Genomic DNA, 27565 nt, shown 5'->3' with positions numbered 1-27565 from the left:
GCAGTGGTCGGTCTGCATTGAAAGGGGGCACACTATACCTTGATTACTGAAGGCCCCTTTCACACTTTTGTGACCTCAAAGTCACGCAATTTTTTACAGCGTTTTTTGCCGCAAAGCAATGCCTATTACATTTATGCATACATTTTGTACGGCCCTCGAATGATGTTACAAACATTCATATGGCCCTTGGCAGAAAAAAGGTTCCCCACCCCTGCCTTATCTTAACATCGAGTCTGTCTGGGACTACATAAGGATTTGAGGCAGCCTACATCCACAGAAGAACTGTGGTCAGTTCTCCGAGATGTTTGGGACAACCTACCTGTGTGCAAGTGTACAAGAATTGATGCTCTCTTGAAGGCAAATGGTGGTCAAACCAAATATTGATTTGATTTGTATTTCTCTTCTGTACATTTACTTCCCATCTTGTGAATTTGATAAAAAAAAAAAAAAACTTTAAACACTCCTATTTCTGAAAGCATTCTTAATTTACAAAATTTTTTCATACTTGCCTAAGACTTTTGCACAATAATATATATTTTCTTTCAAAATCCACAAAACACATTGAAATAAATTCACCTGTGTGCAATTGAATGGAGTGCCACATGGTCATAGAATAACCACGCCTGTTTAAAAGTATTGTACACTTTCAAATGCTTTCGTTGTTTTAACTAGGCGTTACTGTAGTTATATTCCCTGTGTTGTGTTTGTTTGCTTTACCATATAATGTTGGGCTCACATGCTGTGGCTGCAGTTTGTAGTATTATGGCTGTTAAATTCCCCTATGTCCATGTATTCATTCACCTAGCTTGTCCCTTATTCGCTAAAGGGACAGGCAACTTCTTTTTCCTGGTCACAACCCATGCCACACCATTTCCTCTGTGCTACATCATAAATGGTGATCTCTGTTAGTTGCTCTGCTTGTTTGGTCTGTTTAAGATCTATTTACTATGTAGCTCTGACCTGAAGAGCGTTAGACTGAGGGACCCAGGGATTGTGAGGGATATGTAGTTTCTTCACAGGAAGTGAATGCTATAAAGGTGAAAAATGCAAGGTGCAGGTAGGAAGATTTAAAATGCCTCTAAGAAAGCCATTGCTGAAAAGAGCTGATATTTATTGAACTGAAAAAATGGTAGTGGCCTTTACTGCATATTATGCAGGACTTTTTTCTCAGAGAATAGGTGCAGGAACTCCTAACTTCGAAGTCACCCTTCATCCACCTCCTACCCATCTCCCAGTAGCGCCCATTTTAGAGAATACAGAACCAATTTTTTTGTGCTACTAAGTAATTTGAATAGCATTTGTTTAGAATAAGAAAGATAGTAAAATATATCCCCTGCAGTGAGCAAAAATAGGACTTCCCCCAGCAACAATAGAACTCCCCCGAAACAATAGACCCTCCACACAACAATAGACTTTCCCCTCTAGCAACAATGGACCCCAAGTAGCAACAACAAATCTACCAGCAGCCAGAATCAATAGACCTCTCCATCTACAGTAGATCCCTCCCAACAACAATTGACCCCTCCAGCAACAAATCGACTCCGCACCAACTATAGACCTACCCAGCAACAATAGACCCACAAAATGGATAATATATGCCATAGTAGCCAGCATCAATAGACACTCCAGCACCCCGTGCCATTACATACATTCAGTGCTGGAGGTGCCAGAACTGTGTTCCCCTGCATTCCCACTGAAAAAAAGCCCCGATACTATGTAAACAGCATAGTATACAGAGAGATATAGTACGTATTATATAAAACGTACAGTGTAACATATGCACAGTGAACATTTATGCAACCAACCAATATTTGATTTTTTTTGTTCACTTATGTTTTTCATAAATAAAATATTTAGACATTCAGTGTTAAATATGTTGCATAATGAAATGATAAAATTCCCCCCAAAAAAAAAAAAAAAGTCTGAACTTTATGATGTAATTATAACATTTGGACATGTTCAAAAGGGGTACACTAAAAATAACAGTGCATATATACATACTGTATATTATACATATACATAAATGTTTTTAGAATTACAATAACAAAACATCTAAAATACCATTTATAAATTGATATAAGCAGGTACATGGCCAACGTTTTTCCTGTTTTCGGTATTTAGCCATGTCCCTTTAAATGCAAATATATTGCTGCATTTTCAGTTCCACAAGCAAAATGGAAGCATAACACGCCTTCTCCGTTTTCTTATATTTACAGAGGTGCGTCTGTCTGACAGATGTTTGGTTGTGGAGAGGAGCTGCTTATGCTTTGGAAGGAATGAATTGCCATCTCTCAAACTGACAGTATTTATTCGTTCTCTGGGTATAGAAGACATTTTCATGTCAGCATTTAACTTATTTCTATGCTAGGCCTGGCGGCTAGCAGAGATGGAACAGACTATCAAAGCTGATGTTTCAGTGTAATTTTACTTGCATACTTTCATTAGTCTAGCTTGGATCAATGTAAGTATTCCTACAGTATCTCATACCAGACTTATCCTAGTGTAAGCTGAAACCTTCAGAGGAATTTATGAATGGATGGGGTGGAGATCTTGACATCAATACCCTGCTTTACCACAATGTCCAATCAGAGAAAGCCTTGTATGCATTGAAAAAAAAATACAAGGCTTTCTTTGTACAGCACTGGACCAGAAACACTGCTTCCATCACTGTAGTAGCGGTGACTACCACAGTGATTTGTAGCTTACACAGGGATGGGTCAAGTATGAGATACACTATATTACCAAAAGTATTGGGGGCACCTGCCTTTACGCGCACATAAACTTTCATGGAATCCCAGTCTTAGTCTGTCTGTAGGGTTCAATACTGAGTTGGCCCACCCTTTGCAGCTATAACAGCTTCAACTCTTCTGAGAAGCAGTGTTCATTTCGTCGACTAAATTAACACAATTTTAGTCGACTAAAATACGACTAAAACAATTCAGATGACTAAAATACGACTAAAACTAAAATGGCATTTTAGTCATAAGACTAACTAAAACTAAATTGAAAATTTACATCATCAAAATGAACACTCCTCTGCTGGCCATTTCTAAATCGGCAACACAATTCCATCCAGAGCCTGTAATAACAGCACATTAAAGTTTAAACATATATTGCACTACCACATAAGCATAAGTACTACTAAGCTGCTGAAAACTAAAAAATTAAGAAAAAGTATTTTCTTAGATTTTTCCCTAATATTTAATGTTGGTAATATATTCAGGTAATATGTGCAATGGCATTACAGCCAATGGAGTTTACAGTTTTTTGGGTTTTTTGTATTTTAGGCCCCTTTCACACTTATGCGATGCGATTTTGCGGCACGATTTTGACACGACTTTGCTGCGATTTTGAAAGCAATGGCTATGACTATGACTCAAAACGCAATCAAATCGTGGCAAAGTAGTGCAGGAACTACTTTGAAGTCGGTGCAACTTCAAAACGCACTGATATGAATGGGGCTCATTGAAAATAATGGAAAACGACTTGTCATGCGATTTTGCGGTCCAAAATCGTGGGACAAGTCACACTAGTGTGAAAGGGGCCTTAAAGTTGCACTTCGGTTTGCCAAAAAGCAATATTTCTGTTTGTTTATGAAACGTAGTTTTATTTATAAAGATGTTATATATCACAATGGCTAAATCTGTATCTGTAGTGCGCGTTCAAACCTTATAATAACACATTCGATTTTTACTCCAGGAGTATACAATTCATTTGGAAATGCTAGAGAAATGTTTAAATAATGCATTACAATTAACCTAAACCTATTCGATTTGTATTTGAGTAAAATGTATGAGATTTTAGTCGACTAAAATATGACTAAAACTAAAACAATTCCAATGACTAAAATATGACTAAAACTAAAATCGCATTTCAGTCAAAAGACTAAAATACAACAAACTAAAATGGCATTTTAGTCAAACGACTATAACTAAAACTAGATCGAAATTTTCTGCCAAAATTAACACTGCTGGGAAGGCTGTCCACAAGGTTTAGGAGTGTGCCTATGGGAATGTTTGACCATTCTTCCAGAAGCGCATTTGTGAGATCAAGCACTGATGTTGGCGAAAAGGCTGGCTCGCAGTCTTCGCTCTAATTCATCCAAAGGGTGTTCTATCGGGTTGAGGTAAGGACTCTGTGCAGACCAGGCACGTTCCTCCACCCCAAACTCGCTCATCCATGTCTTTATGGACCTTGCTTTGTGCACTGGTCCAAATAATTTGGTGGAGGGGGGTTGTTTTTCAGGGGTTGGGCTTGGTCCCTTAGTTCCAGTGAAGGGAACTTTTAAGGCGTCAGCATATCAAGACATTTTGTACAATTTTATGCTCCCAACTTTGTGGGAACAGTTTGGGGATGGCCCTTTGCTGTTTCAACATGACTGCGCACCAGTGCACAAAGCAAGGTCCATAAAGACAAAGATGAGTGAGTTTGGGGAGGAGAACTTGACTGGCCTGCACAAAGTCCTGTGGGGGGGGGGGGGGGTGGAAGAGTTGGAAACAGCGCTACCTGAAGTATATACAGAGAGTAAAATTGTGAATGGGGTATAGGAAAAAGTGCTTAGTGCATGAATAAATTGTGCAGATATAAATATGTGCAGATGCTGTACCTGTGAAGAAAATGAGCTTCAAACCACTGGCCGAATATAGGTACTAGCAGGCTTCAGCCACTGGTCGAATATAAATAAATAAATATAAATATAAAGAAGTGGCAAGGTATGGTGTAAATAAATAGTGCAGTGAAATAAATCCCAATAAATAGATATATAGTGGAAATGGGTAAAAATATTGATAAGGTGATCAGTAGTAATAAGCAATAGCAGTGGAAATACTATTGAGTACCTTTTGTATGGTGTTTCTCCAATATGACCACTAGAGGTCGCACTTACCCTGTAGCCAGATAATGTTCATAAGAACGTATAGGGTATGAAAAACTCTCAGACCTGTCCCCAATCTGTCCTTACGGACCGATGGATCCCATCTGAGTGCAAGGGAGAAAAGGACCTCTTAGTGTGGCATACAATATAGGGTATACAAAAGGCTAGTAGTGACTCACGCTTAAGCAACGGATGCAGCAGATCGTGTCAGACAGGTGCAGACAGCGCCGGAGAAGCTTCCGCGTTCCACCTAGTACAAACATGAGATACACTCACAATAAATATTAAATATTGTGAGTGTATCTCATGTTTGTAACAGTATTATGCAGTCCATATTAGTTTGTCCTTTCCTTAAATATGGCCGCCGCCTATCTTTATTGGTTGCCTTGTCCTATGTACACTCCCACCTATGTATCACGTCCACATAAATTCTCGGCACAGAGCGGTCTCTGTATGAACACTTGAGAAAAGAGTGCGCATGCTTCCCATGAGCTTGGCGCATGCTCTGAAACGCGTCGTGTACTCCTTGACCCTGTTGACGTCAAGCGGTTGACGCTGCGCTCCAGCCCGCCACGAGAGAACCAGCTGGTCCTGGAAGACAGCAGCCGGCATTTTCCTGTCCTCCATCTCCATCTACCGGAAAGGTTTCTTCCATCTCCTCCTCTCTCCTGGAATAGGGCTTGGGACTGCTCACTCACCGTCTGACTCCAGATCGAGCCGATTGTTATTCACTTTTCTGTGAGTTGCCATCATCTTGTGTGCCTTTACTTTAAATAAATGTACTGCACTTAGAGGCGTTTCGCTTGTTTATTTTTTGCATCGTCCACAGATTTGTTCTTCCTGTGTGGTGGAGCTAGCCCTTTGTTTGCAGACTCAGACCCATCCTTCAGTCTCATCACCTTCATTGTTATTTCACCTCATGGACTTCACCCATCTCCTTTGTTATGCCATATAGGTAACCTGTTTTTACCCTTTTATTGTACTATTATCATCTTGTCATATCCTCACATTGACCCTACCACACCAGACCAGAGCGCCAGTTTATTCTTTATTTTTGTCCACTGATCATCCTTGAGATGTTTCTACAACTTGATTGGACTCCACCAGTGGTATATTCAGTTGATTGGACATGATTTGGAAAGGCACATGTAAGGTCCCACAGTTAACAGTGCATGTCAGTGCACAAATCAAGTCGTGAAGTCAAAGGAATTGTCAGTAGACCGACGAGACAGGATTGTATGGAGGCATAGATCTGGGGAGAAGTACAGAAAAATTTCTGTAGCATTGAAGGTCCCAATGAGCACAGTGGCCTTCATCATCCGTAAATGGTAGAAGTTTGGAATCACCAGGACTCTTCCTAGAGCAATCAGGGGAGAAGGGCCTTAGTCAGTGAGGTGATTAAGAACCTAACAGTCACTCTGACAGAGCTCCAGCGTTTCTCTGTGGAGAAAGGGGAACCTTCTAGAACACAGGTGTCAAACACAAGGCCCGCGGGCCGAATGCGCCCCCCCAGGCCATTTCATGTGGCCCTTGCACCTCTCCTGCAGCTGCGGCACCCCCCTTGTCTCTGTAGCTGGCAGCAGAGAGGACAGAACTCCTTCGCCAGATCCTGCACTCCTCCATGCAGCAGCAGAAAGGCTCATCTTTGCCCCCCCCCCTCAGCAATTTTGCAGCAGAGAGGAGAGCAGAACTCCTCCTCTCTGTGCAGCCACAACACCACCTTGCCTTTGTCTCCCCTGGTCTCAGCAGACTCTGGAAGTGGACTCCAGCCCTCTTCTGGTTCTCCAGACCCTGCACTTCTTCCCAGATCCACCCGCATCTTTTTCCTGGCAGCAGCACAAGGTAAGGGGGTGCATTGTGATGTAAGGAAGGGAGGGTGACTCTTGACTTCTAATGGTGGGGGGGTTCTTGACATCTCGTGTAAGGGGGCGTGGGGTGCTCTGGACATCTAATCCTACAGATATAACTAGCCATTTGAGGGCAACCATAATGCTGATGCAGCCCACGATTAAATTGAGTTTGACACCCCTGTTCTAGAAGAACAACCATTTCTGCAGCACTCCACCAATCAGGCCTGTATGGTAGAGTGGCTAGACGGAAGCCACTCCTCAGTAAAAGGCACATGACAGCCTATCTGGAGTTTTCCAAACGGCACCTGAAAGACTCTCAGACCACGAGAAACAAAATTCTCTGGTCTGATGAAACAAAGATTGAACTCTTTTACCTGTATGGTAAGTGTCATGTGTGGAGGAAACCAGGCACCGCTCATCACCTGGCCAATACTATCCCTACAGTAAAACATGGTGGTGGCAGCATCATGCTGTGGGGATGTTTTTCAGCGCCAGGAACTGGGAGATTAGTCAGGATTGAGGGAAAGATGAATGCATCCTTGATGAAAACCTGCTCCAGAGCGTTTTGGACCTCAGGTTGCGGTGAAGGTTCATCTTCCAACAGGACAACGACCCTAAGCACACAGCCGACAAAGGTGTGGCTACAGGAAAACTCTGTGAATGTCCATGAGTGGCCCAGCCAGAGTCCAGACTTTAACCTGATTGAACATCTCTGGAGAGATCTGAAAATGGCTGTGCATTAACACACCCCATCCAACCTGATGAAACGTGAAAGGTCCTGCAAAGAAGAATGGGAGAAACTGCCTAAAAATAGGTGTGCCAAGCTTGTAACATCATACTCAAAAAGACTTGAGGCTGTAATTGGTGCCAAAGGTGCTTAAACAAAGTATTGAGCAAAGGCTGTGAATACTTAAGTACGTGTGATTTTTTTTTCCCCGTTTTTCATCTTTAAGAAATTTGCAAAAGATTTCAAACAAACTTCTTTTACGTTGTCATTATGGGGTATAATAATTGAATCCATTTTGGAATAAGGCTGTAACATAACAAAATGTGGAAAAAAGGGAAGCGCTGTGAATACTTTCCAGATGCACTGTATAAGCATAACTTTTTTTACATTTGTATTTTACTGCCTTTCTGCCAGCGGATGTGACACATACATATAGCAGCTCATTTATATTTAGCTCACTGACATGGGATATCTGCAGACATAACACTGTTCACAGAATGTGTTCAGAAGCATAAAAATACCTTTCCACAGACACCACTGTGCCAACAGTTCCAAATGGCAACAGAGAATCTCAAAATAGACACATTCAAACATCAAAATACATGCTGTAGCTGAAGTTCAGCTCTTGCTGATGGCATAGAGTCAATAGTGTAAGATTGGCAAAACAACAAAATGTGGAGGAGACACAAACCACAGCTCTAACATACAAAGCTTAAAGAGGTTGTAAACCCATGAAACTTTTTTTTTTTTTTGCTGCAACCTGAAGAGAAACCCATAATGAGCTAGTATGCATCGCATACTAGCTCATTATGAAATACTTACCCAAGAACGAGCCCCCGCAGTGCTGCCCGCTTACCTGTATGACGGGCGACATGTCCAGTCGCCCGTTTTCCGGGATCGCGGCATCCGGCCATCTGATTGGCCGGAGCTGCGGTGACGTCACTCCCGCGCACGCGCGCGGGAGCCGACGGTCACGGCACGGGGCTCTGAAGAAACGGCACCAGCGGCCGTTCCTTCAGAGCGCATGCACCAGTGACGTCACTGGCTGCATGTAAGGTAAATATCTCCTAAACGGTGCATGTTTAGGAGATATTTACAGTACCTATAGGTAAGCCTTAATATAGGCTTACCTATAGGTACAAGTTGTAGAGGAGGGTTTACTTCCTCTTTAATACCCTCCCTTTTAGATTGTAAACTCTAATGAGCAGGGCCCTCTGATTCCTTTTGTACCAAATTGTATTGCAACTGTAATGTCTGCCTTCATTTTGCCAAGCGCTGCGCAAATTATTGGTGCTATATACATCCTGTATAATAGTATTAATTCACAACACATATAAGACATGTTAGTTCGCTTTCATATTTTATCACAGAACATTATTTTTCCTAAAAATGTTCTATTCAAAAATACATATAGTAAATATCATGAAGAACAAGTGTTAAAATATATGTATTCTAATGTAAGTATCTCTTTAAAAAAAAAATTATCTTTTGGGACCCGATGGGGGAAGAAACACAAAGCATATTAGTTATGCCCAAGGTACATTGATGACATTTTTTCTTTTGGCATACCTAGTGTGCCTTAGGTCTGTTACTGGTTAAGGACTGAAAATCTGTTTAATATTCTTTGTGAATCACCTTTTCTGTATGTGAGTGCCTTTTACAAATGCTTTTATATTGTAAAAAAATAAATAAATCATAAGTATATACAGCATCCTAACCGATAGGCAAAGCACTGCGCAAAAGACATTCTATAGTCTAGTGAGAGCACTTCAATGACTATCAAGGGCATTTTTATTGGACACGGTGCAGGGAGATTGTGGGCAGGGCTACTGATAGAAATCATGGGGCCCCCCTCCTCTGAAAATATCAAAGTATATTTTTTCTAAAATTGCAACGCCTGTGATGCTATACTTTGCTGCTATGGCAGAAATTAAACAAGACCTGTTCAAGTGAATAGTGGCATGAAGGCAATATCTGCACCCAATCGCTCACACTCACCATCCTAAAATAACCCACCTGTTTGCCCTCAGCAGCTTCCAGCAGGAGAGGAGGTAAAAACAGCAGTACTGTGGGGGAAAGAGGCACACAATGGTCCCAGACAGCAGGGGGAAGGGGGCGCAGATATTAGAACTGATCCTCCAGCAGTGCAGCCAAAGGAAGAAAGGAAGAAGCCAGCAGCACTGCACAAGAGTCACACGTGTCAGCAAGGCAGTGCTGCTGGACCTCCTGCTTGGCAGGTGCCCAGGCCCTCCTGTTGAAATGATGGGGCCTGGGCCCAGTACAGGAGGGCTGGCTGTATTGCCTCATCAGCGGTAATACCGTAAACCATATTACACTATGGAGGCTCCTATTACACAGACGGACGGGGTGATACACAGACACTGCACGTTTGTGTGGAATTTGCAGCATCTTCACTTACCTTACTTATCTTAAGGACTTTTTTGGATTTTACACAATTTCACCAATAGACTTTATGTTATATTAATACACCTTTTTACTTTAATGCATTTGTAATCTGTTTACTTTTGCAATCTCTGAATAAACATTATTGAAAAAGAAAATGTGACTAGTCTTTTTCCTAACACAGCCTGACTCCTTACACATCATAGACCTCTTCTCTTCTGGTGGAAGTCTAATTACTGTTTGCGCTGCCCAAGATCCTCCACGCTGCCTTCACTCTGCTGACAGCGTCACTTTAAAATTTAAGGATGTAACGCTCAAACTCTGGTGGTGTTGAAATGCGAATCCCAGGATGTCTTAAGTGGCATATATTAGAAGTGTATTCAGGGCCGTCTTTCCCACAGGGCAAAAGAGGCAGCTGCCCCGGGCCCAGTCATTGTTGTGGGACCTAAAGTAGCTGCCCCTTCAGCCCACGCTGCCCACAAATATTTAATAAATAGATTTTGGGGGGGGCAAGAAAATGCTCGCCCATGGTCCAATCAATATTAAAGATCCTGTGTGCATTCCTGGCTAAAGCAGGCCATACATGGTTCGAATCTCTGTCGGTTCAGCAGGACCCGCAGAGATTCGAACCATGTATGGGCAGGCTGAATGTAACAAGCTGATCAATTGATCAACTTTGATACAACCAGCATGCCAGGTTTTACCTGCGATTATCGCTAACAGCTGCTAAAGCCACTAGCAATAATCACCATCTTGTCCTGGTGGGGACGGCTTCCCCGTTGGAAGACGAAAATGGCCCGGCAGGAGGGATTCCCACATCAACACGTTCTGTGTTGATGGGGAATCAAGCAAATTTCTTTTCTGCAACCCATGGTTGCAGAAAAGAAACTTACTCCATGTATGGCCAGCCTAAGGGTGTATTGTCTACAGTAGACTATTCCTATCATAACTAGGATAAAAACCATGTATCCAAGAACCTACAGGTGCTTCCGACGATTAATCTGACAATGAATTCGACGATGCAGATTAGCACAATCTTCCTGAAAAGCAGCTGTCACCAGGGGGGAAAATAACAGCTGCTATTTATGAACACCATGCACAAGTCTATTCTTTACCATCGTGTATTGGATTCAAGGTGAAGACTGCATGTTCCTAAGATGTTCCTTGGAGGAGTGTAATTTTCGACTTTGACTGCTGTGGATCTTTAAAGTAGAGATTATTTTTTCAGCAGAGTCTGCATAATGAAATTCTTACATTACTTTTTCCTTGCAAATAATATTTGAATGAAATTGATTAATTATGAGCAAACAAATCAATATTATCTACCATGGTAAAAAATAATTCTTCATGAGCATGACAACCTCACTGTTTAAATCCAGTATAAATCTACTTGCCAAGACTGTTGATTTCAATGTAATCCTATTGCTTGCATTTAAAAAAATGGCAGCAAAAGCATAGGTTTGAGCAGACGCTTACAGTTATTTGCTATTGAGAATTTTAACCACTTGTTGACTTGTTAGCATCACGGTGATTTCAATGTGCAACAAATAACATGACTGTCAACAAGTGATTAAATCTTTCAGTAGCACGGAGAATTAATCATCTGTGTAGCCCCTGCCAACGCAACCTGAACTTCTTCCAGCAACCCCAGTTATTAAATAGGCAGTTACAAACAAAGCACCTGTCAGCTGCAACATATATTGACCAACCAACAAAGAAAAAGACTGCTGTGCACCATTCATTGAAAATTTGATACATCCATTGAGAAGCTGCCAAGCTCAGCTGCGGATTAGAAAATTGGATATTAAAATACATGCTTCCCAATTCACGAACAACAAAGATTCTTGAAGATCTTGCCATGAAGGACAAATACTTTTTTTTAGTGAATGGTAACCATTTTAAAGGCCTGTTTATAACAGCAGGCACCCGTTATAGGCGTTATTAGAAAAAACACATAAAGTGGATGGAAACCCGATTCATGAAATTCGACCTGGGCACATATATCTATAGCAGGAGTTCCCAAACTGTGGGTCGGGACCCACTGGTGGGTCGTGAGCTGCGTTTGAGTGGGTCGCGCTGAGCAGGATATCACTGAGAGCAGGCCAGCTTAAATTATTCTGTGCGAGCCCGCGCAAATTACAGAGAGCCAAAGCAGTCAAACTGCAATGGATTCAGGTTTACGGAGGCTGGCCTGCATTTCCCGAGAGGAGGATACTTGCATCAGTGAGTACGCATGTGGGCTGTTATGTAGGATATGTTCATGGGGTGCAGAGCCAGCTCCTCAGTCCTGCTGGCGGCAGCGGTAAAGGCTAGACTGGAGGCAGGATTCTCACAGCTATAGCGGGCAGAGACAGCAGCCTCAGTGTCATAAGATGACCAGGTGGCCCGCTGGTGTCAGGAGTTGATGGCAGCTTCTGTGACCCCAGTAGAGGATCTGAAGGAGAAGAGCCAGGACACCAAGACCAGCATAGAGCTCCTCATCATCAAGACTCTAGGTGAGGTGTGCTGGGCCCTAAAGAGGGCAAACAGAGGCTTCACCTTCACTGTGGACCGCTTGGAGAGGAAGGGGGGTGAGTGCCATATAGCCTGCTGATCACTGTCCTGGGGTGGTTGATTTCTGTCCTCTGCCTGCCTTATACTGTCTATGAGGGTGCTGATTACTTACAACTCCGCTTATACACCACACATGCCACAGGTTTCTGACCCTTCACTTAGAACATTTGGCAAGTGTATTCAATAATAAATTGAAAAGTAGTAAATTGATATTTTTAATTTAACATCCCCCTTCCTTTAAAACATGTATTATTATGATTTGCATTTATATAGCGCCAACAAATTCTGTAGCGCTTTACAATATTCAATTAAAAGCAAGTGGGTCCCGAAAAAAAATGTATTCAGAAGTGGGTCTCGGCCCAAAAAAGTTTGGGAAGCCCTGATCTATAGTGTTTACTTATCTCTCTCTGAAGCACTAAGTCCTGTGATTTTCTGCTGCTCCATTCTTCTGTTATCAGCATGATAACTTCTGACAAGTTCTTAGACGCAGGAGATAAAAGCAGCTGAAAATTTGTGTTGGGGTTGGGTGCTATACATTGATTAGCAGAGAGCTGGTCTATTCACAGCAAAGCTCTGCAAGTATCTTCGTTCTTCTGCCTATGTGGAGGGGGGCTGTGCCTTTTCTCCAATCAGCTGTCACACAGTGTATGCCAGGACTCAAATCCCACAGCTGAAATAGGAAGAACAAATTCTAACACAATGTGCACATTCTAAAGAATATAGCAAGCTGAAGACAGCAGAAATGCATGTAAATTATGTACAGAGATTTGTTTCATCCCTGTGTATCATCTGAGGCTGTTCACTTCAATGGGTATATGTGAGGGTTTACATCCACTTTATTTCAATTTCAACAATATATGCACCTCCTGGTGTTGTAACACATGGAGGTTGATTTAGTAAAACTGGAGAGTGCAAAATCCAGTGCAGCTGTGCATGGTAGGCAATCAGCTTCTAACTTCAGCTTGTTCAAATTAGGGGGGGGGGGGGGGGAGATCGCTGCTAGCTGCCCACCCGCGTCACTCATTCACAGTGTTCTGTGAATGGAAAGCTACAAGGTCTGGCAGCTTTAGCCTGTGGAGTGGCGTGGTAGTTTATTCTCTCTTCCTGTCTTGTATCTGCTTGCCCCGGATGTACAGGCACACAGATACACTGGCAGATCTGCTGGAGACCCGCATGGCACCAATGCTTTACAGGCTCAAAAAATAAATATTAAATGCACATTTTTTTACCTGCAAAAAATTGTGCATTTGTTTTTTTTTTGTTTTTTTTTTTTTAAGTGAACCTTCTGCTTTTGAGCCGGTTCACACTGGGGCGACTTCAAAGCCGCCCGACTCTGAAACCGCCCCCTGCAGCGCGACTTCAGCATGGCATGCAAACAACTTCTTAAAATAGAAGTCAATGCAAGCCGCTCCGAAGTCACCACCAAATAGTGCAGGAACCTTTTTCTAAGTCAGAGCGACTTGAGTCGCTCTGATTAGAAAGGTTCCATTGCACTGAATGGAGCGCAACTTGTCAGGCGACTAAGTCGCCAGGGTGAACCGGCTCTTAAAGTGATTCAAAAGGTTACAATTGTTTTTTTAGATGACAAACATGTTATACTTACCTACTCTGTGCAGTGGGCACGTGAGCAGACTTGTTTCCGAGCAGCGCTTATGTGAATGGACATTGTCCATTTACATACAGGGCATGGCTCGGCCCAGCCCCCCTGTTGCTGTGTGAGCCAATGAGGAGAGAGAGACTCGGGAGAGTCGCTGCTCTCATGCACATCGCTGAATTGAGATGGGGGTCAGGTAAGTATAAGAAGGTGGGGATGAAACACGTTACATTTTCCTGCACAGCAACACACTTGTATGGTGTTAACAGGACACACAATGAACAACTATCCTCTGTCCTTTCAATGAGCCTGCACAAAGCTAGCTGGTTTATGCAGCTTAAAGTGGTTCTAAAGCCTCAAGGTTTTTTTACCTTAACGCATTCTATGCATTAAGATTAAAAAACCTTCTGTGCCCCCCCCCCCCCCTTATTCTTACCGAAGCCCGATCCAATTTAGCGAAGTCCATGGGAGCAGCAGCTCTCAGTGCGGTCTCCCTCCTCCCTGGGCAGATTGATAGCAGTGGCAGCCATTGGCTCCCACTGCTGTCAATAAAATCCTATGAAGAGGGAGCGGGGCCGAGTCACCCAGTCTGTGTCAAAAGATGCAGACTGGACAGCGCGGGAGCAAGCATGCACGGGTTTTCCCTACGCAAGCATGGTGGGGGAACCCAGAAAAGGAGGATTGAGGCTGCTCTGTGCAAAACCATTTCACACAGCAGGTATTATAACATGTTGGTTATTTTGGTTTTAAAAAAAAAAAAAGTGAAGATTTATAATGACTTTAATGCACCTGGAGGAAAAAAAGCCCTTAGTCTCTTGTCTTGTATACACAGAGATTAAAAAAGTATTCTCCATGTCTACAAAACAACTCAAATTCTTGGTCAGAAGAAGAAGAATATGTGAGATCATACTTTGTGCTGCTTACTATGGCTAAAAGTGGTTGTAAACCCTTCCATATAGCCTGTGAAGTGACTGGCCTCAGGTGATACACAGAGATGAAACAAACACCGTATGTCTCCATTGTACTTACAGACATGATGTTTTACTCTGTAATTGATACATGGCTAATTTTTGTATGGAAACAACCTTTATTTCAATAAAATGTTTTTGGATAAAAAGAGATGAAACATATTTCCCTACATAAGTTGTACCTGTAACTTCATTCAAATTCCAAAGTTTTTCTAAGGCTTATGTGAGCTGTCAAAAAAAAGGAGGGCGGGGAGCTGAAATTACACTCGGCAGAGTTCAGTGAGGAGAGCTCTGAGAGCTGATTGGAGGGAAGAGACACACCCCACTTCACACAGCACACAAAAACAGAGTTGAAGCTGTCAATCAGCTGGAGGTCCCTCTCCTGTCACCATTTTTCTCTTGGTGTCAGGAAAATTTCTAAAAGCGATTCATGCTGATAGCAGTGGCACAAAGCAGCAGACAGACATGACACTTAGTGCTCTTAACCACTTTACCACTAGAGCATTTTGCTGTCTTACGTCTGGGCCACTTTTTGCGATTCGGCGCTGTGCGAATTTAACTGACAATTGCGCGGTCATGCGACGCCGTACCCAAACGAAATTTACGTCCTTTTTGTCCCACAAACAGAGCTTTCTTTTGGTGGTGTTTGATCACCTGTGCGGTTTTTACTTTTTGCGCTATAAACAAAAAAAGAGCGTTTATTTTGAAAAAATAACAATATTTTTAACATTTTTTTTATATGAAATTCCCCCCAAAAAAGATGTAAAAACCAATTTTTTTTTAAATTTTTTGCCAATTTGTTTTCTGCTACCTATGTTTGGTAAAAAAAAATCGCAATAAGCGTATTTTGATTGGTTTGCGCAAAAGTTATTGCGTTTACTAACTAAGGGAAAGATTTATGTCATTTTTGGTGTTTTCTTTTTTTAACAAGTAATGGCGGCGATCTGCGATTTTTTTTGCGGGACTGCGACATTGCGGCGGACAGATCGGACCCTTGACTGACATTTTTGACACTTTTGGGGGTACCAGTGACATTACTGCAGTAATCAGTGCTATATATATGCAGTGTTACTGTAAAAATGACACTGGCAGGGAAGGGGTTAATTTTATTGGAGAGGGAGGGGTTAATGTATGCCTGGTGCTTACTGACGTGTGGGGGGGGGGGTGAATGTGTGAGCCAGGGACAGATCGGATGTTCAGCTGAACATCCGATCTGTCACTCCCTGTCACTTAGGAGATCCGCCCGCTCTGTTTACACACGCGGGCGGATCTCCAAACTGGATTCCCCCGACGATCGGGGCAGAGCAGCGGCGATCGCCGCCGCTCCTCCCCTGGCCCGACTCCTGCTGTGAATGAAAACAGCGGGAGAGCGCCGCCTACAGGGGAGGAGTCTAGCGACGTAGGTCTACGTCGCTAGACGATAACGAGCCACTGTGCCGCAGTAGCAGCACAGTGGCTAGTGGGAAAGTGGTTAAGTGAGACAAGTACACATTATAGAGGGGTGTACCTTGTTCATATTTCATGTCCGAGGCTTACAACCACCTTAAGCCACACAGGCACTGGTTGAGATTCTTCATGTAGCTAATGTGAGTCAATAAAAAGAGCAGGGAGAGGAACTGGAGAAAAAGAAAAGTGCATGCAATCTGCAAATAGTATTAGGCTGGCCATACACTATACAATTTTCTTATTCAATTTCCTTTAGATTTACCTTCAACTATGTAGTGGAAGAGACTGACTGACTGCATACAAATTGAAAGTGTTTAGGTTTGACCTTATATTATATATTTTTGGCAAATCTTAAGGAAAGTTGAACAGCAAAATTGTATAATGTATGGCCAGCCTTACTGCCATTGCTGATCATTTCTGACAGTTACAAAAAACCAATAGGCATGACAGATTTTTAATAACAATAACATATAACATGGGTTGTATGAATAACAAGAGCATGATAGAATATTTAACCACAGAAAAAGTGTCATCTTAATTCAAGTACGAATGGAGAACGTAAAATAGGTCAATTTAAATCATTTGTGCTGCTGATTAACCTTCCTGAAGACTTAAAATTCATTATGAAGCATGCTGAACCAACACACACTACCATTAGCGAGCCAAGCATCTGCTCCATTGCCATGGCTACAGTCTTCACACTGGCAGTCATCTTTATTTTTTGTAGACCGTGAAAAACAAAGTCAGATCAGGATAAGCAGCTTGATATGAAATATATCCAATACATCCCCAAAAGGGTTTCGAGTAGTAGGTTTATTTGTGAATGTGGACAAAGGATTTCAAGAAGCAGAAACCAATATGGAATTCTCCAGTACAGGCAGAGGACGTGAAATAGGCAGCTACAGATTACGTTCCATTTCTCTATATTATTCACAACAGGCGGTCCCCGGGTTACACACAAGATAGGGACTGTAGGTGTGTTCTTAAAGCGGAGTTCCACCCTGGGAACGTTTTTTTTTTTAATAAAAATACCCCCGGGACAGTCAGGGCTAGTGCATTCCACAATGGCTAGCCTCTGATCTGTCCCGGGTTGCACTTACCTTTTAGAAGAAATATTTACCTTGAAAATGTATTGTCCAGCGCGGTATTGTCTCAGGTGTGGGCAGCTTGAAGCCATCGCGATCCTCTTCTGTGTCCTCTTCCGTCTTCTTCAGTCCCACGATGCACTGCGCCGGCCCCGCCGTCACTTCCGGTGCCGCAGCGTCATCCCTGCACAGCTTCTGGGCATGCCCAGAAGCTGTTTAACAAGGTATGACGGCGCCTGCACCAGAACTGACATCGGGCCGGTGCAGGCGCATTGATTTCTGGGAGCGATGACATTCAGCTCCCAGGAATCATTGCAAGCCAGGAAGTGACGAATCACCGTGGCCGCCGAGGGGAGGAAGAGGAAGTAAGGTGAGTATATTTTCTTCTAAACCAGGTAAGTAAAAAAAAAAATTGTCATTATCCATTTGTTCTTCAGGTGACCCCGGGCATGAAGATGGAGGTAAGTATAATTTTAGGGTGGAACTCCGCTTTAAGTCGAATTTGTTTGTAAGTCGGAACAGGTACATTTTCTAAGTGTAGCTCCAGCCAAAAGAATCACTTTAACGTTTTTTGGATAGCATAGGAAAGGGTTAACACCACTGTACCATTTGTTTTGCTGTTCCTACCCCTGTTCAGAAGATTTCACCCCATTTTCTGTCCCTATGACAATTGGATTTTGAAAATTTTGGGTTGTTGTGGAAACAAGGATTGGTGATAAAGCTTCAGTGGAGACACCTTTTTCCCATGAGAACTCTTACAGGAGTGAATTTCCCTTCCTAGGGGGAGATTTCTCCTCACTTCCTGTTGTCTCACTCCGTATGTAAGTCGGATGTTTGTAACCCGGAGACCGCCTGTATATGGCACAATCCATTTATTTCTGGTACAAAAACGTGCTTATTTTTGTATTACAGCATCTGAGATACGGCTCTGGCAAAATACTAAACAACTATTGCATAGAAGATTTATCTTTCTCTAGACTTTTAATATTTTTGAGCTACATTACAGAAAATAAATTCAAAATCTCAAACACATAAAAGGTAAAAGGGGTAGGAGATGTTATACAAAATAACAAGTGTATATTACTATTCAATGCCCCAAAAGCACGCCTGTCATGGAATATGTGATCTGCCACTCAATGAGTGTCCCAAACAGGCATACAGTAAATGACAGTCAACCACAACAGCCAAATTATTTTTCTTTTCATAGGTTTCATTTAGCACATTTTTGATCCTAATCTGTAGTTTAATGGACAAAGTCCACCTTTAATGGGCATCCCTAAAGTGTTTGTTACCCCGACACTTCATACTCCTGATATGTGGCTGCTGTACCATGTACCTGTATGAGAAAGTATCCTGTTCGCTTTGTATTGCTTCCTTTGTTTGAAATCCCTGGTGTTCTTGCCAGTCCCTCCACTGTCCCTTTAAAAACTGACCACACTAACCATGAGAACACACTTTGGTCAGTTCTCTAGCTGTACAGGGAACTCAGTGTACTCTTCTCCAATGATCAGACTTTCTCTGACATGTCCCTGCTGCACATCCATTCACCGGGAAGCTAAGTGTACTGCTGTTTCTCCTCCCTAAGCTCTTAGGCCCCTGTCACACAGGCTTTCCAATCAGGTCCGCCTGTGTGAAACTCAGTGTCCTCAGGGAACTCAGTGTACTCTTCTCCAATGATCAGACTTGTCCTGACATGCCCCTGCTGCACATCCATTCACTGGGAAGCTCAGTGTGCTGCTGCTTCTCCTCCTCCCTTAGCTCTTAGGCCCCTCTCACACGGGCTTTCTGATCAGGTCGGCTGGTCAGTTTTTCAGGCGGACCTGATCAGACGCTCCATGCACCCCTATGGGGGCAGCAGATGTCAGCGGTGACATGTCCGCTGACACCCGCTGCTTTTCGATCCTGTCCAAGAAATCCAGATGGCTGGAAACCCTATTTTCCATCTGTCTGGAGAATCGGATCGAATGAAAACGGACAGGCGGTCCATTTTCATCCGATCTCCTACAGGGGAGAGCGGGGATCTGACAGGCCCGTCTCTGCACAGTGAGCGGAGACAGACCTGTCATCCGCCTGCTCAGCGGGAATCAGCGGGTTGATACCCGCTGAGCAAAATGGAGTCCGCCAGGCAGAAAGCCCGTGTGAAAGGACCCTTATGCAGCTGAGAACAGAGTGAATGTGATCACTTATAAGAAAAAAAAGAGAAAAAAGGTATTTATAATGTATTTTTATATCTATACAAAAATGCTTTGCCTTACATTTCTATTTTTTTACTAAGTGATAGTTTACAATCACTTTAAAGGAGAAGTACAGCCAAAGCTTGTTTGGCTGTACTTCTGTGGATCACAGGAGCACACTTCTTTTTGCACTCCTGTGACCCGTTTTCAAGAGAGGTAAGCTGAAGTCCGGTCTCTGCTCACATCACAGAGTCAGTCCAGGCTCGGGCGTCATCACAACCAAAGAGTCAGGATCCGCCCACATGCCTGGACTGGCACCCAGATCAGCCTCTCAGCTCCCCGCTGGGAGCCTGAGTCGGCCCCTCCCCGCCCCTCCACAGCCCAGCGCTCCAATGAGCAAGGAGAGGGCAGAGCAGAGAGCTGCTAAATGACAGTCAGCAGCTCTCTGCTCGGGGAGCTGTGAGAACTGAGCGATTGGCAGTGTTCGATCGCTCAGTTCCCAGTGTAGAGGAACCGGGGACAGATCCAGCATCGGATCGATTCTGCATCCACCTAGGTAAGTATGAATCAAAAAAAAAAAAAAAAATACCCATACGTCTTTTAACCACTTCTGGACCGGAAGATTTTCCCCCTTAATGACCAGGCCATTTTTTGCGATTCGGCATTGTGTTGCTTTAATTGACAATTGCACAGTCGCGCGATGCTGTGCCCAAATAAAATTGATGCCCTTTTTTTTCCCCACAAATAGAGATTGCTTTTGGTGGTATTTGATCACCTCTACGATTTTTATTTTTGCGCTATAAACAAAAAAAGAGCGACAATTCTGAAAAAAAAATAAAAATATTTTTTCACATTCTGCTATATAACCCCCCCCCCAAAAAAAAAAATTTATTTTTTCATCCTTTTAGGCCGATTTGTATTCTGCTACATATTTTTGGTAAAAAAAAAATTAGCAATAAGTGTATTTTGATTGGTTTGCACAAAAGTTATCGCACCTACAAACTAGGGGGAAAGATTTATGTCATTTTTATTTATTTATTTATTTTTACTAGTAATGGCGGCGATCTGCGATTAACGGGACTGCAACATTGTGGCAGTCAAATCGGACCCTTAACTGACATTTTTGACACTTTTGGGGGGACCAGTGAAATTACTACAGTAATCAGTTCTAAAAATGTGCACTGTTACTGTAATAATGACACTGGCAGGAAAGGGGTTACCAGGGGGTGATCAAAGGGTTAAGTGGGAGCCTAGGGGGGTGTTTTCTAACTGTATGGGGGAGGGACATGTGAAATCAACACAGAGACCTGTGATCCTAAATAGGAGGATCACAGGCTCTCTGTGTTCATTCCAGAGAGAACAAAGGTCTGCTGTGTTTACAACAGCAGACCGTCGTTCTCTCTCAGCTGGGAGCAATCGCGGCTGCCAGTCTCGTGGATCAGCTTCCCCGCTTCCTAATGGCGGCGGGCGTGCTCCTCCAGTGGAGTGTGCGCACCCCCAGGAGCGCTCCTGCGAACTGCCGTACAAGTATGAAGGTTCACGCAGCCGAGCCAGCCTGCCGCAGTATATCAGTATATATGCGCAGTATGCTGCAGTATTAAAATTATCTGACACTTGTTGCTTACAAGTTAAAATCAGTATTTTTTGCTAGAAAATTACTTAGAATCCTCAAACATTATATATTTTTAAAAAGAGACCCTAGAGAATAAAATGGCGGTTGTTGCAATATTTTGTGTCACACTGTATTTGCGAAATGGTCTTTAAAAAGCAATTTTTTGGGAAAAATACACTTCAATTAATTAAAAAATAAATAAATAACTTAACCTGTAAAGTTAGCCCAATTCTTTTGTATAATGCAAAAGGTTATGTTACGCAGAACATCGGGAGAGAATCGTGATCTTTTCTCCAATCAAAAAAATCTCGATTCTCAATTTATCCAGAACCGTGCAGCTCTACCAGAGTCCCCTGTAAAAGCGTCCAGTATGCAAGAGGTCTTGGGCCCTATTTACACCTGAGCGATTTTCTGCATGAGGCTTGTAGCTCTAAAATGCGCAACAAGCCAAATCCCATTTATTTCAATGATCCCTGTTCACATCTGAGTGTTCTGTTGCCTGACACAAAACGTCTGACGCTCCAAAAAGTGTAAGTTTCTTTTTAGCAGATTACAAGCATTTTTGGCCCCATAGACTTCAATTGAAACGCCTGACTTGAGCGTTTTACATGCGTTTTCTGCTCAAATAGCAGCTCTCCACCCCTTAGTGCTTTACTATAGGCTAAAAAAAAAAAAAAGCCCAAAGTGGTAAAAAGCTTGTAGTATACTTCTAAAACGCTTCAAAAAAAGCTTGTAAAAAGCTGCAAAAAAAGCTTAAAAAAAAAGCCTGAAAAATGGCAGTAAATCGATACACTCAGGTGTGAATGGAGCCTAAAAATCTAATTTTCTGACAATTACTGATTATAGCATATGTTGTCTATAAATACAAATATTTGTGTATTTAGCACTCGGTTTCAGCATTGCCAAAAATACTCAAACGTAGATACTGCACACAATTGGAAATAATTCATATAAAGCAGTCATTGAATGTAGCCTTGAAAACAATATGTTGCTTTTATACGTTTCTACACATATATACACCAGCTCTTAGCCTGCTCATTGCTTAGCTGACACAAGTGTATGGTGTTTAAGTGACCATGACAGTTCCATATTGACAGCACATAAAAGAATCCATCTTACTATGCCCAATCCAAAGCTGCTCAGGCATTAGTGGGAATTGAAGCAGGCACATACATTTCGTTTGTGACAGAATACTCCATCATTTCTCCTCTGAGGATTATTACATGCTGCTCTCACCATACTTCAGTATGATGTGTAATCTACACTGACAGCTAGTGAAACGAGAAACATACCAGTTCCATACGAAGGTTCTTATACACACTAAAAATGTAAAATGTAACGTGAACCATTTTAGAGCTACAATATGGGAATGTAGGGACATTGGGCAAATAACCACACATGTTGGAAGTCCCTGCAATCATAGAAGAATGTCCCCTATTTTCCATACAAAACTAGGAAACCTTTTACAGAGCCTGCGCCAGAATGTATGGTCACTATAACCGGAAAGAAGAATTTTGACGTCTATAGCAGTCTAGACAATGATGACATCATTTATCATTTACTGTTCATTTACACGAGTAGTTCGCCCAATTTTGGGCAGCTACACTCCATTTCCAGGTTTGTGTTATTAACATGGTACGGTAAGGCCTTTATTTTCTCAGCGAATAGGTGCAGGAACTTCCCCTTTCTGAGTCACCCCTTTTCCCACCCCCCTACCCACTTCAGAGCACAGTTCCTTGGTTCCACCCCTACCCACCTCAGAGCACTGTTCCTTGGTTCCACTCCTACCCACCTCCAATCACCGTTCCTTGGTTCCACTCCTACCCACCTCCAAGCACTGTTCCACTCCTACCCACCTCCAAGCACTGTTCCTTGGTTGCACTCCTATCCACCTCCGAGCCCCGTTCCTTGGTTCAACTCCTACCCACCTCCAAGCACCATTCCTTTGTTCCACCCCCTACCCACCTCTGAACACTGTTCCTTGGTTCCGCCCTTACCCACCTCCAAGCACCGTTCCTTGGTTCAACTCCTACCCACCTCGAAGCACAGTTCCTTGGTTTCACTCCTACCCACCTCCGAGCACCATTCCTTGGTTTCACCCCTACCCACCTCCGAGCACAATTCCTTGTTCCACTCCTACCCACCTCCAAGCACTGTTCCTTGGTTCAACTCCTACCCACCTCCGAGCACAGTTCCTTGTTCCACTCCTACCCACCTCTAAGCACTGTTCCTTGGTTCAACTCCTACCCACCTCCGAGCACAGTTCTTGGTTTCACTCCTACCCACCTCCGAGCACCGTTCCTTGGTTCCACTCCTACCCACCTCCAAGCACCATTCCTTGGTTCCACCCCTTACCCATCTCCGCTCTGAACATGTTCCTTGGTTTCACTCCTACCCACCTCCGAGCACAATTCCTTGTTCCACTCCTACCCAACTCCAAGCACTGTTCCTTGGTTCAACTCCTACCCACCTCCGAGCACAGTTCCTTGTTCCACTCCTACCCACCTCCAAGCACTGTTCCTTGGTTCAACTCCTACCCACCTCTGAGCACAGTTCCTTGGTATCACTCCTACCCATCTCCGAGCACCGTTCCTTGGTTCCACTCCTACCCACCTCTGAAACACCGTTCCTTGGTTCCACCCCTACCCACCTCCAAGCACAGCTCCTTGGTTCCACTCCTACCCACCTCCAAGCACAGTTCCTTGGTTCCACCCCAACCCACCTCCCATTACTGTCCCTTTTGGGAATACAGAAGCAAATATCATTTTGTGTTAATAAGTAATTTGTATGGAATAGGTTAATAACAAGAAAAGCAGTCAAATAGATCCACTGTAGTCAGCAACAATAGATTCCCCTCCAGCAACAATAAATCCCCCAAACATGGGACCACCAGAACAAGACCCCCCAGCAAACAATATACCCCCGACAGCAACAACAGATCCCCCCCACAGCCAGCAACAATAGACCCCTTCCTCAACAACAATACACCCCTCCCCCTGCAAAAATAGATCCCCTCCAGCTAGAATAGATCCCCCAGCAGCAAGTAACAATAGACCCCTCCCTTAACAGTAGATCTCTCCCAGCAATAACTCACCCTCGAGCAATATAAGACCCACTCCCAGTAACAATAGGACGCCCACCAGCAACAATAGACGCCCCCCCCCTGCAAAAATTGATCCCCTCCAGCTAGAATAGATCCCCCAGCAGCCAGCATCAATAGACCCTACAGCACACCCCAGCACCTCTTGCCATTATATACAGTGTGTTGCCCTGGGTTCCCACTGAAAAAAAGCCCTGGGTACTGTTTTTGCATCACTAGTGCAGTTTCTAGCAAAGCTGTACCTCCACAGGGATGAATAGTAACCCATGTAAATGTACGTAAGGCTCACACACACTTTACAATCTGCCTCTACAATCTTTGTAAAATCAAATTTGGATTTACCAAAACTATGCAATATGAGGAGCTACCTACACTATTCAATCAATGCGTCCAATCAGGCAGGCCATTGTACTACATTCTTGGTGGTAGATCTAAAGGAGATTGTTCATACAGATCATAACATGTGGTGAGCCTTAAACGCATGCAATGCAATAACGCTGTAAAGCACTGTGCAAACTGTTGATGCTATATAAATCCTCTATAATATTAATAACGCGCATGTAAAGTGCACCACACTGCAACTGCACAACATAAAAAATTTACTATATGTATGTAAAAATAAATTAAAATAATTGAAAACTTAGTAGTACCTCTAAAGCAACCACTGTCAGAAAGGGGTCCAGGTGCCAGTCCTGAAGCATTGTTCTGACTTGTGGAGACATACCAAGGAGAGCACAGTTGGTGACTACTGCGATTACACCCATAGTTTCAAACGCCAACTAAAAGGAAACAAAAAATGACAAATTATACTGTCTAATATTACTTTCATTGATCATGCATATTGACAGCAAACCTGTCCCCTGCCTCATCCTACAACACAATGCATGGGGCCTGTACAACCTAGCAGCTGACCTCCTGGGTGTTGTCACATGAGAAATATGCATATGGTTTTGTAAAAAGGGCCATTCTGTGGATTTTGCTCTAGTTCTTCTTATATGTACAGTGTTCAAAATCATTTTCCGATTTCTTTGAACGGGCCTATGGATGGCACTGCTGTTCAAAGGTTTTGGGAATAAAACTTGTTTTTGGCTTTGAAAAGCGTTGGCTAGTGTCGCGCAGACTGCTTTATACTGCTTTATTTGTGGGAACAAATAGGTAGATGCAGCAGCCTCTTTCTTATTGATAGTACACCATTAAAATTCAATTAAAATGTATCAGTTCCAGGAACAACAACCCACATCAACATCCCAATATATATATACAATAAATCATAAAAGGGGAGGGGAAACCCCTTGCCTATGTAAAGAAGGACATTAAAGGATCTGGGGTTGCCATGTTGAGATGAGCACAGAAAGATCAATCATATATAAAAGAAATAGTTTTTATTGTACAAAAATGTATTAAAAAAAAAAATGTAGAGGTAGTAACCTATGGTGTATGCAAGGAGGCTGGACATATAATACAAGAGATTCAGGGTTCTGAAGAGCTATACCTTTAGCGACGCAGCTCCAAAAATACACCTCTTTGACAATTGGTTCTCACCCCAACTCGCTTGAGATTCACAATCGTAGTCCAGTGCCCATTAGACCCACCCCTATGAACTTTGCCAGATGGACACACGGTCATCACCTATCTCTGGAGAAATTCATATATATTTGGATGGCCTAGTGGGTCTCATACGGTGGAAGTGATTATGTGACAACTTAGCTAATACTGAGGGTCCCTGAGGAAGCGAAGCGAATGTTCTGCGAAACATGTTGGGCCTTCATTATCCTCTGTAACTAGTTGTGAATTCACATATTGTTCTTAATAATGAGCAGATTTGTTACTGACTTTGTATTTATGTACTCATTTATTGAGTTTTTTTAAAATACATTTTTGTACAATAAAAACAATTTCTTTTATATATGATTGATTTTTCTGTGTTCATCTCAACATGACAAACTCACATTCTTTAAAGTCCATCTTTACATAGGCAAGGGCTTTCCCCTTCCCTGTTAGTAGACCATTAGTCTACTTCCTTTGAACATTATTTTTGGTTTATCCACATTTGGGTAGGGCGGAGGTATACTCACACACTAAAAATTCATTATGTCTCTAGGACTCTGATTCATACAACAAATTTGCATTTAATCCATTAGGAAAACCTAGCTAAATGTGAATTGAGCTGCACACTGTACAGAGTAGTGTTCTTTATTGTGTATGGAAATTGCTATTGTGAATGACAGTTTGTGGACATGGAGCCTCCAGTCAGAGGTTGTAGGTTTTATTTACATGCCTCCCAAGATCAAGAATAAATCCCCACTGACTCTCCATTGTAGATAAAGTACATAGAGATCAAATGTGTCTTAGATGAACTTCTCTGCATGCTAGAACACAAACATAAGAAGGCGGAGCACCAGCCTAGTGCAAAACTTTCAAACTCTTTAAATTCTAAGAAGAAAATCCACTGTACTCACAAAAGGAGGCATAATGACACTAGCATCAATATAGGCAAGATACTACCAGATGCATGTCCATCGGATAGGGCGCAGCTGATGTGTTTCAAGGGCCATGCTCACTTCCTCAGAGCTAACTTGAGCCCATATGCTGCAACATTTATATAGAGATTATGGATAATCCCAGCTTTACTCACCCGAAAGCGTTTGTTACCCAAAAAAAAAAAAAAGGATCCTGTTGTCTTAAAGCATGAACAACAGCACAGTGATTGTGCTGTGTAATTTGGTCTCCTGTATACCCTAAAATACCTGGCTGATCCTGCCTGGTCCTGCCCTCCCCCCTGTAAACTGACCACGATTTATCATGGCTGCTGAGCCCTGACACCGTGGTCAGTTTACGTGCCTCCATCATCCGCAGCTCTCCTCTAGCCTCCTCTCCCTCCCCTCCCTGCCTGTCAGTCAGTTCATGACAGTGCCACTCTGCTCCCTTCCTGCTGCAATGACGACTATAGTATATTCATGCCATCCCCTCTATTAAATAACGATGTGTGTTCCAGTGTCTGTGCTATATAAAAAAAAGATGCAGATTCCTACCTTAGAGCGTCTCCTGGAACTCACGTGACTGCTCGGTTCTCCCTCCTCTAGGGCTGACGCCAGCGGGAGTTCTCGGCCCCTCCCGCTGTAGCGGTCAGCCTGGTAGAGGAGAGAGCTGAGGAGTCACGTGATCTCCAGGAGATAGAAA

At 42.9% G+C, this 27565-nt stretch overlaps 1 protein-coding gene across 1 annotated transcript in view; it reads right to left on the bottom strand.

The window, feature by feature from the left end:
- The window catches only part of ANO10 (anoctamin 10), a 164381-nt gene that overhangs the window by 61442 nt on the left and 75374 nt on the right, over positions 1-27565 (bottom strand). The window contains exon 11 of the mRNA XM_082259710.1: positions 25036-25164. Coding sequence (XP_082115836.1) covers positions 25036-25164 — 129 coding nt within the window. The remainder of the gene's footprint in view (positions 1-25035; positions 25165-27565) is intronic.

Source organism: Pelophylax lessonae (genome assembly GCF_965119305.1).
Source record: "Pelophylax lessonae genome assembly, chromosome: 5".
NCBI classification, from domain to species: domain Eukaryota; kingdom Metazoa; phylum Chordata; class Amphibia; order Anura; family Ranidae; genus Pelophylax; species Pelophylax lessonae.
This window is presented reverse-complemented; position numbering and strand designations above follow the sequence as displayed.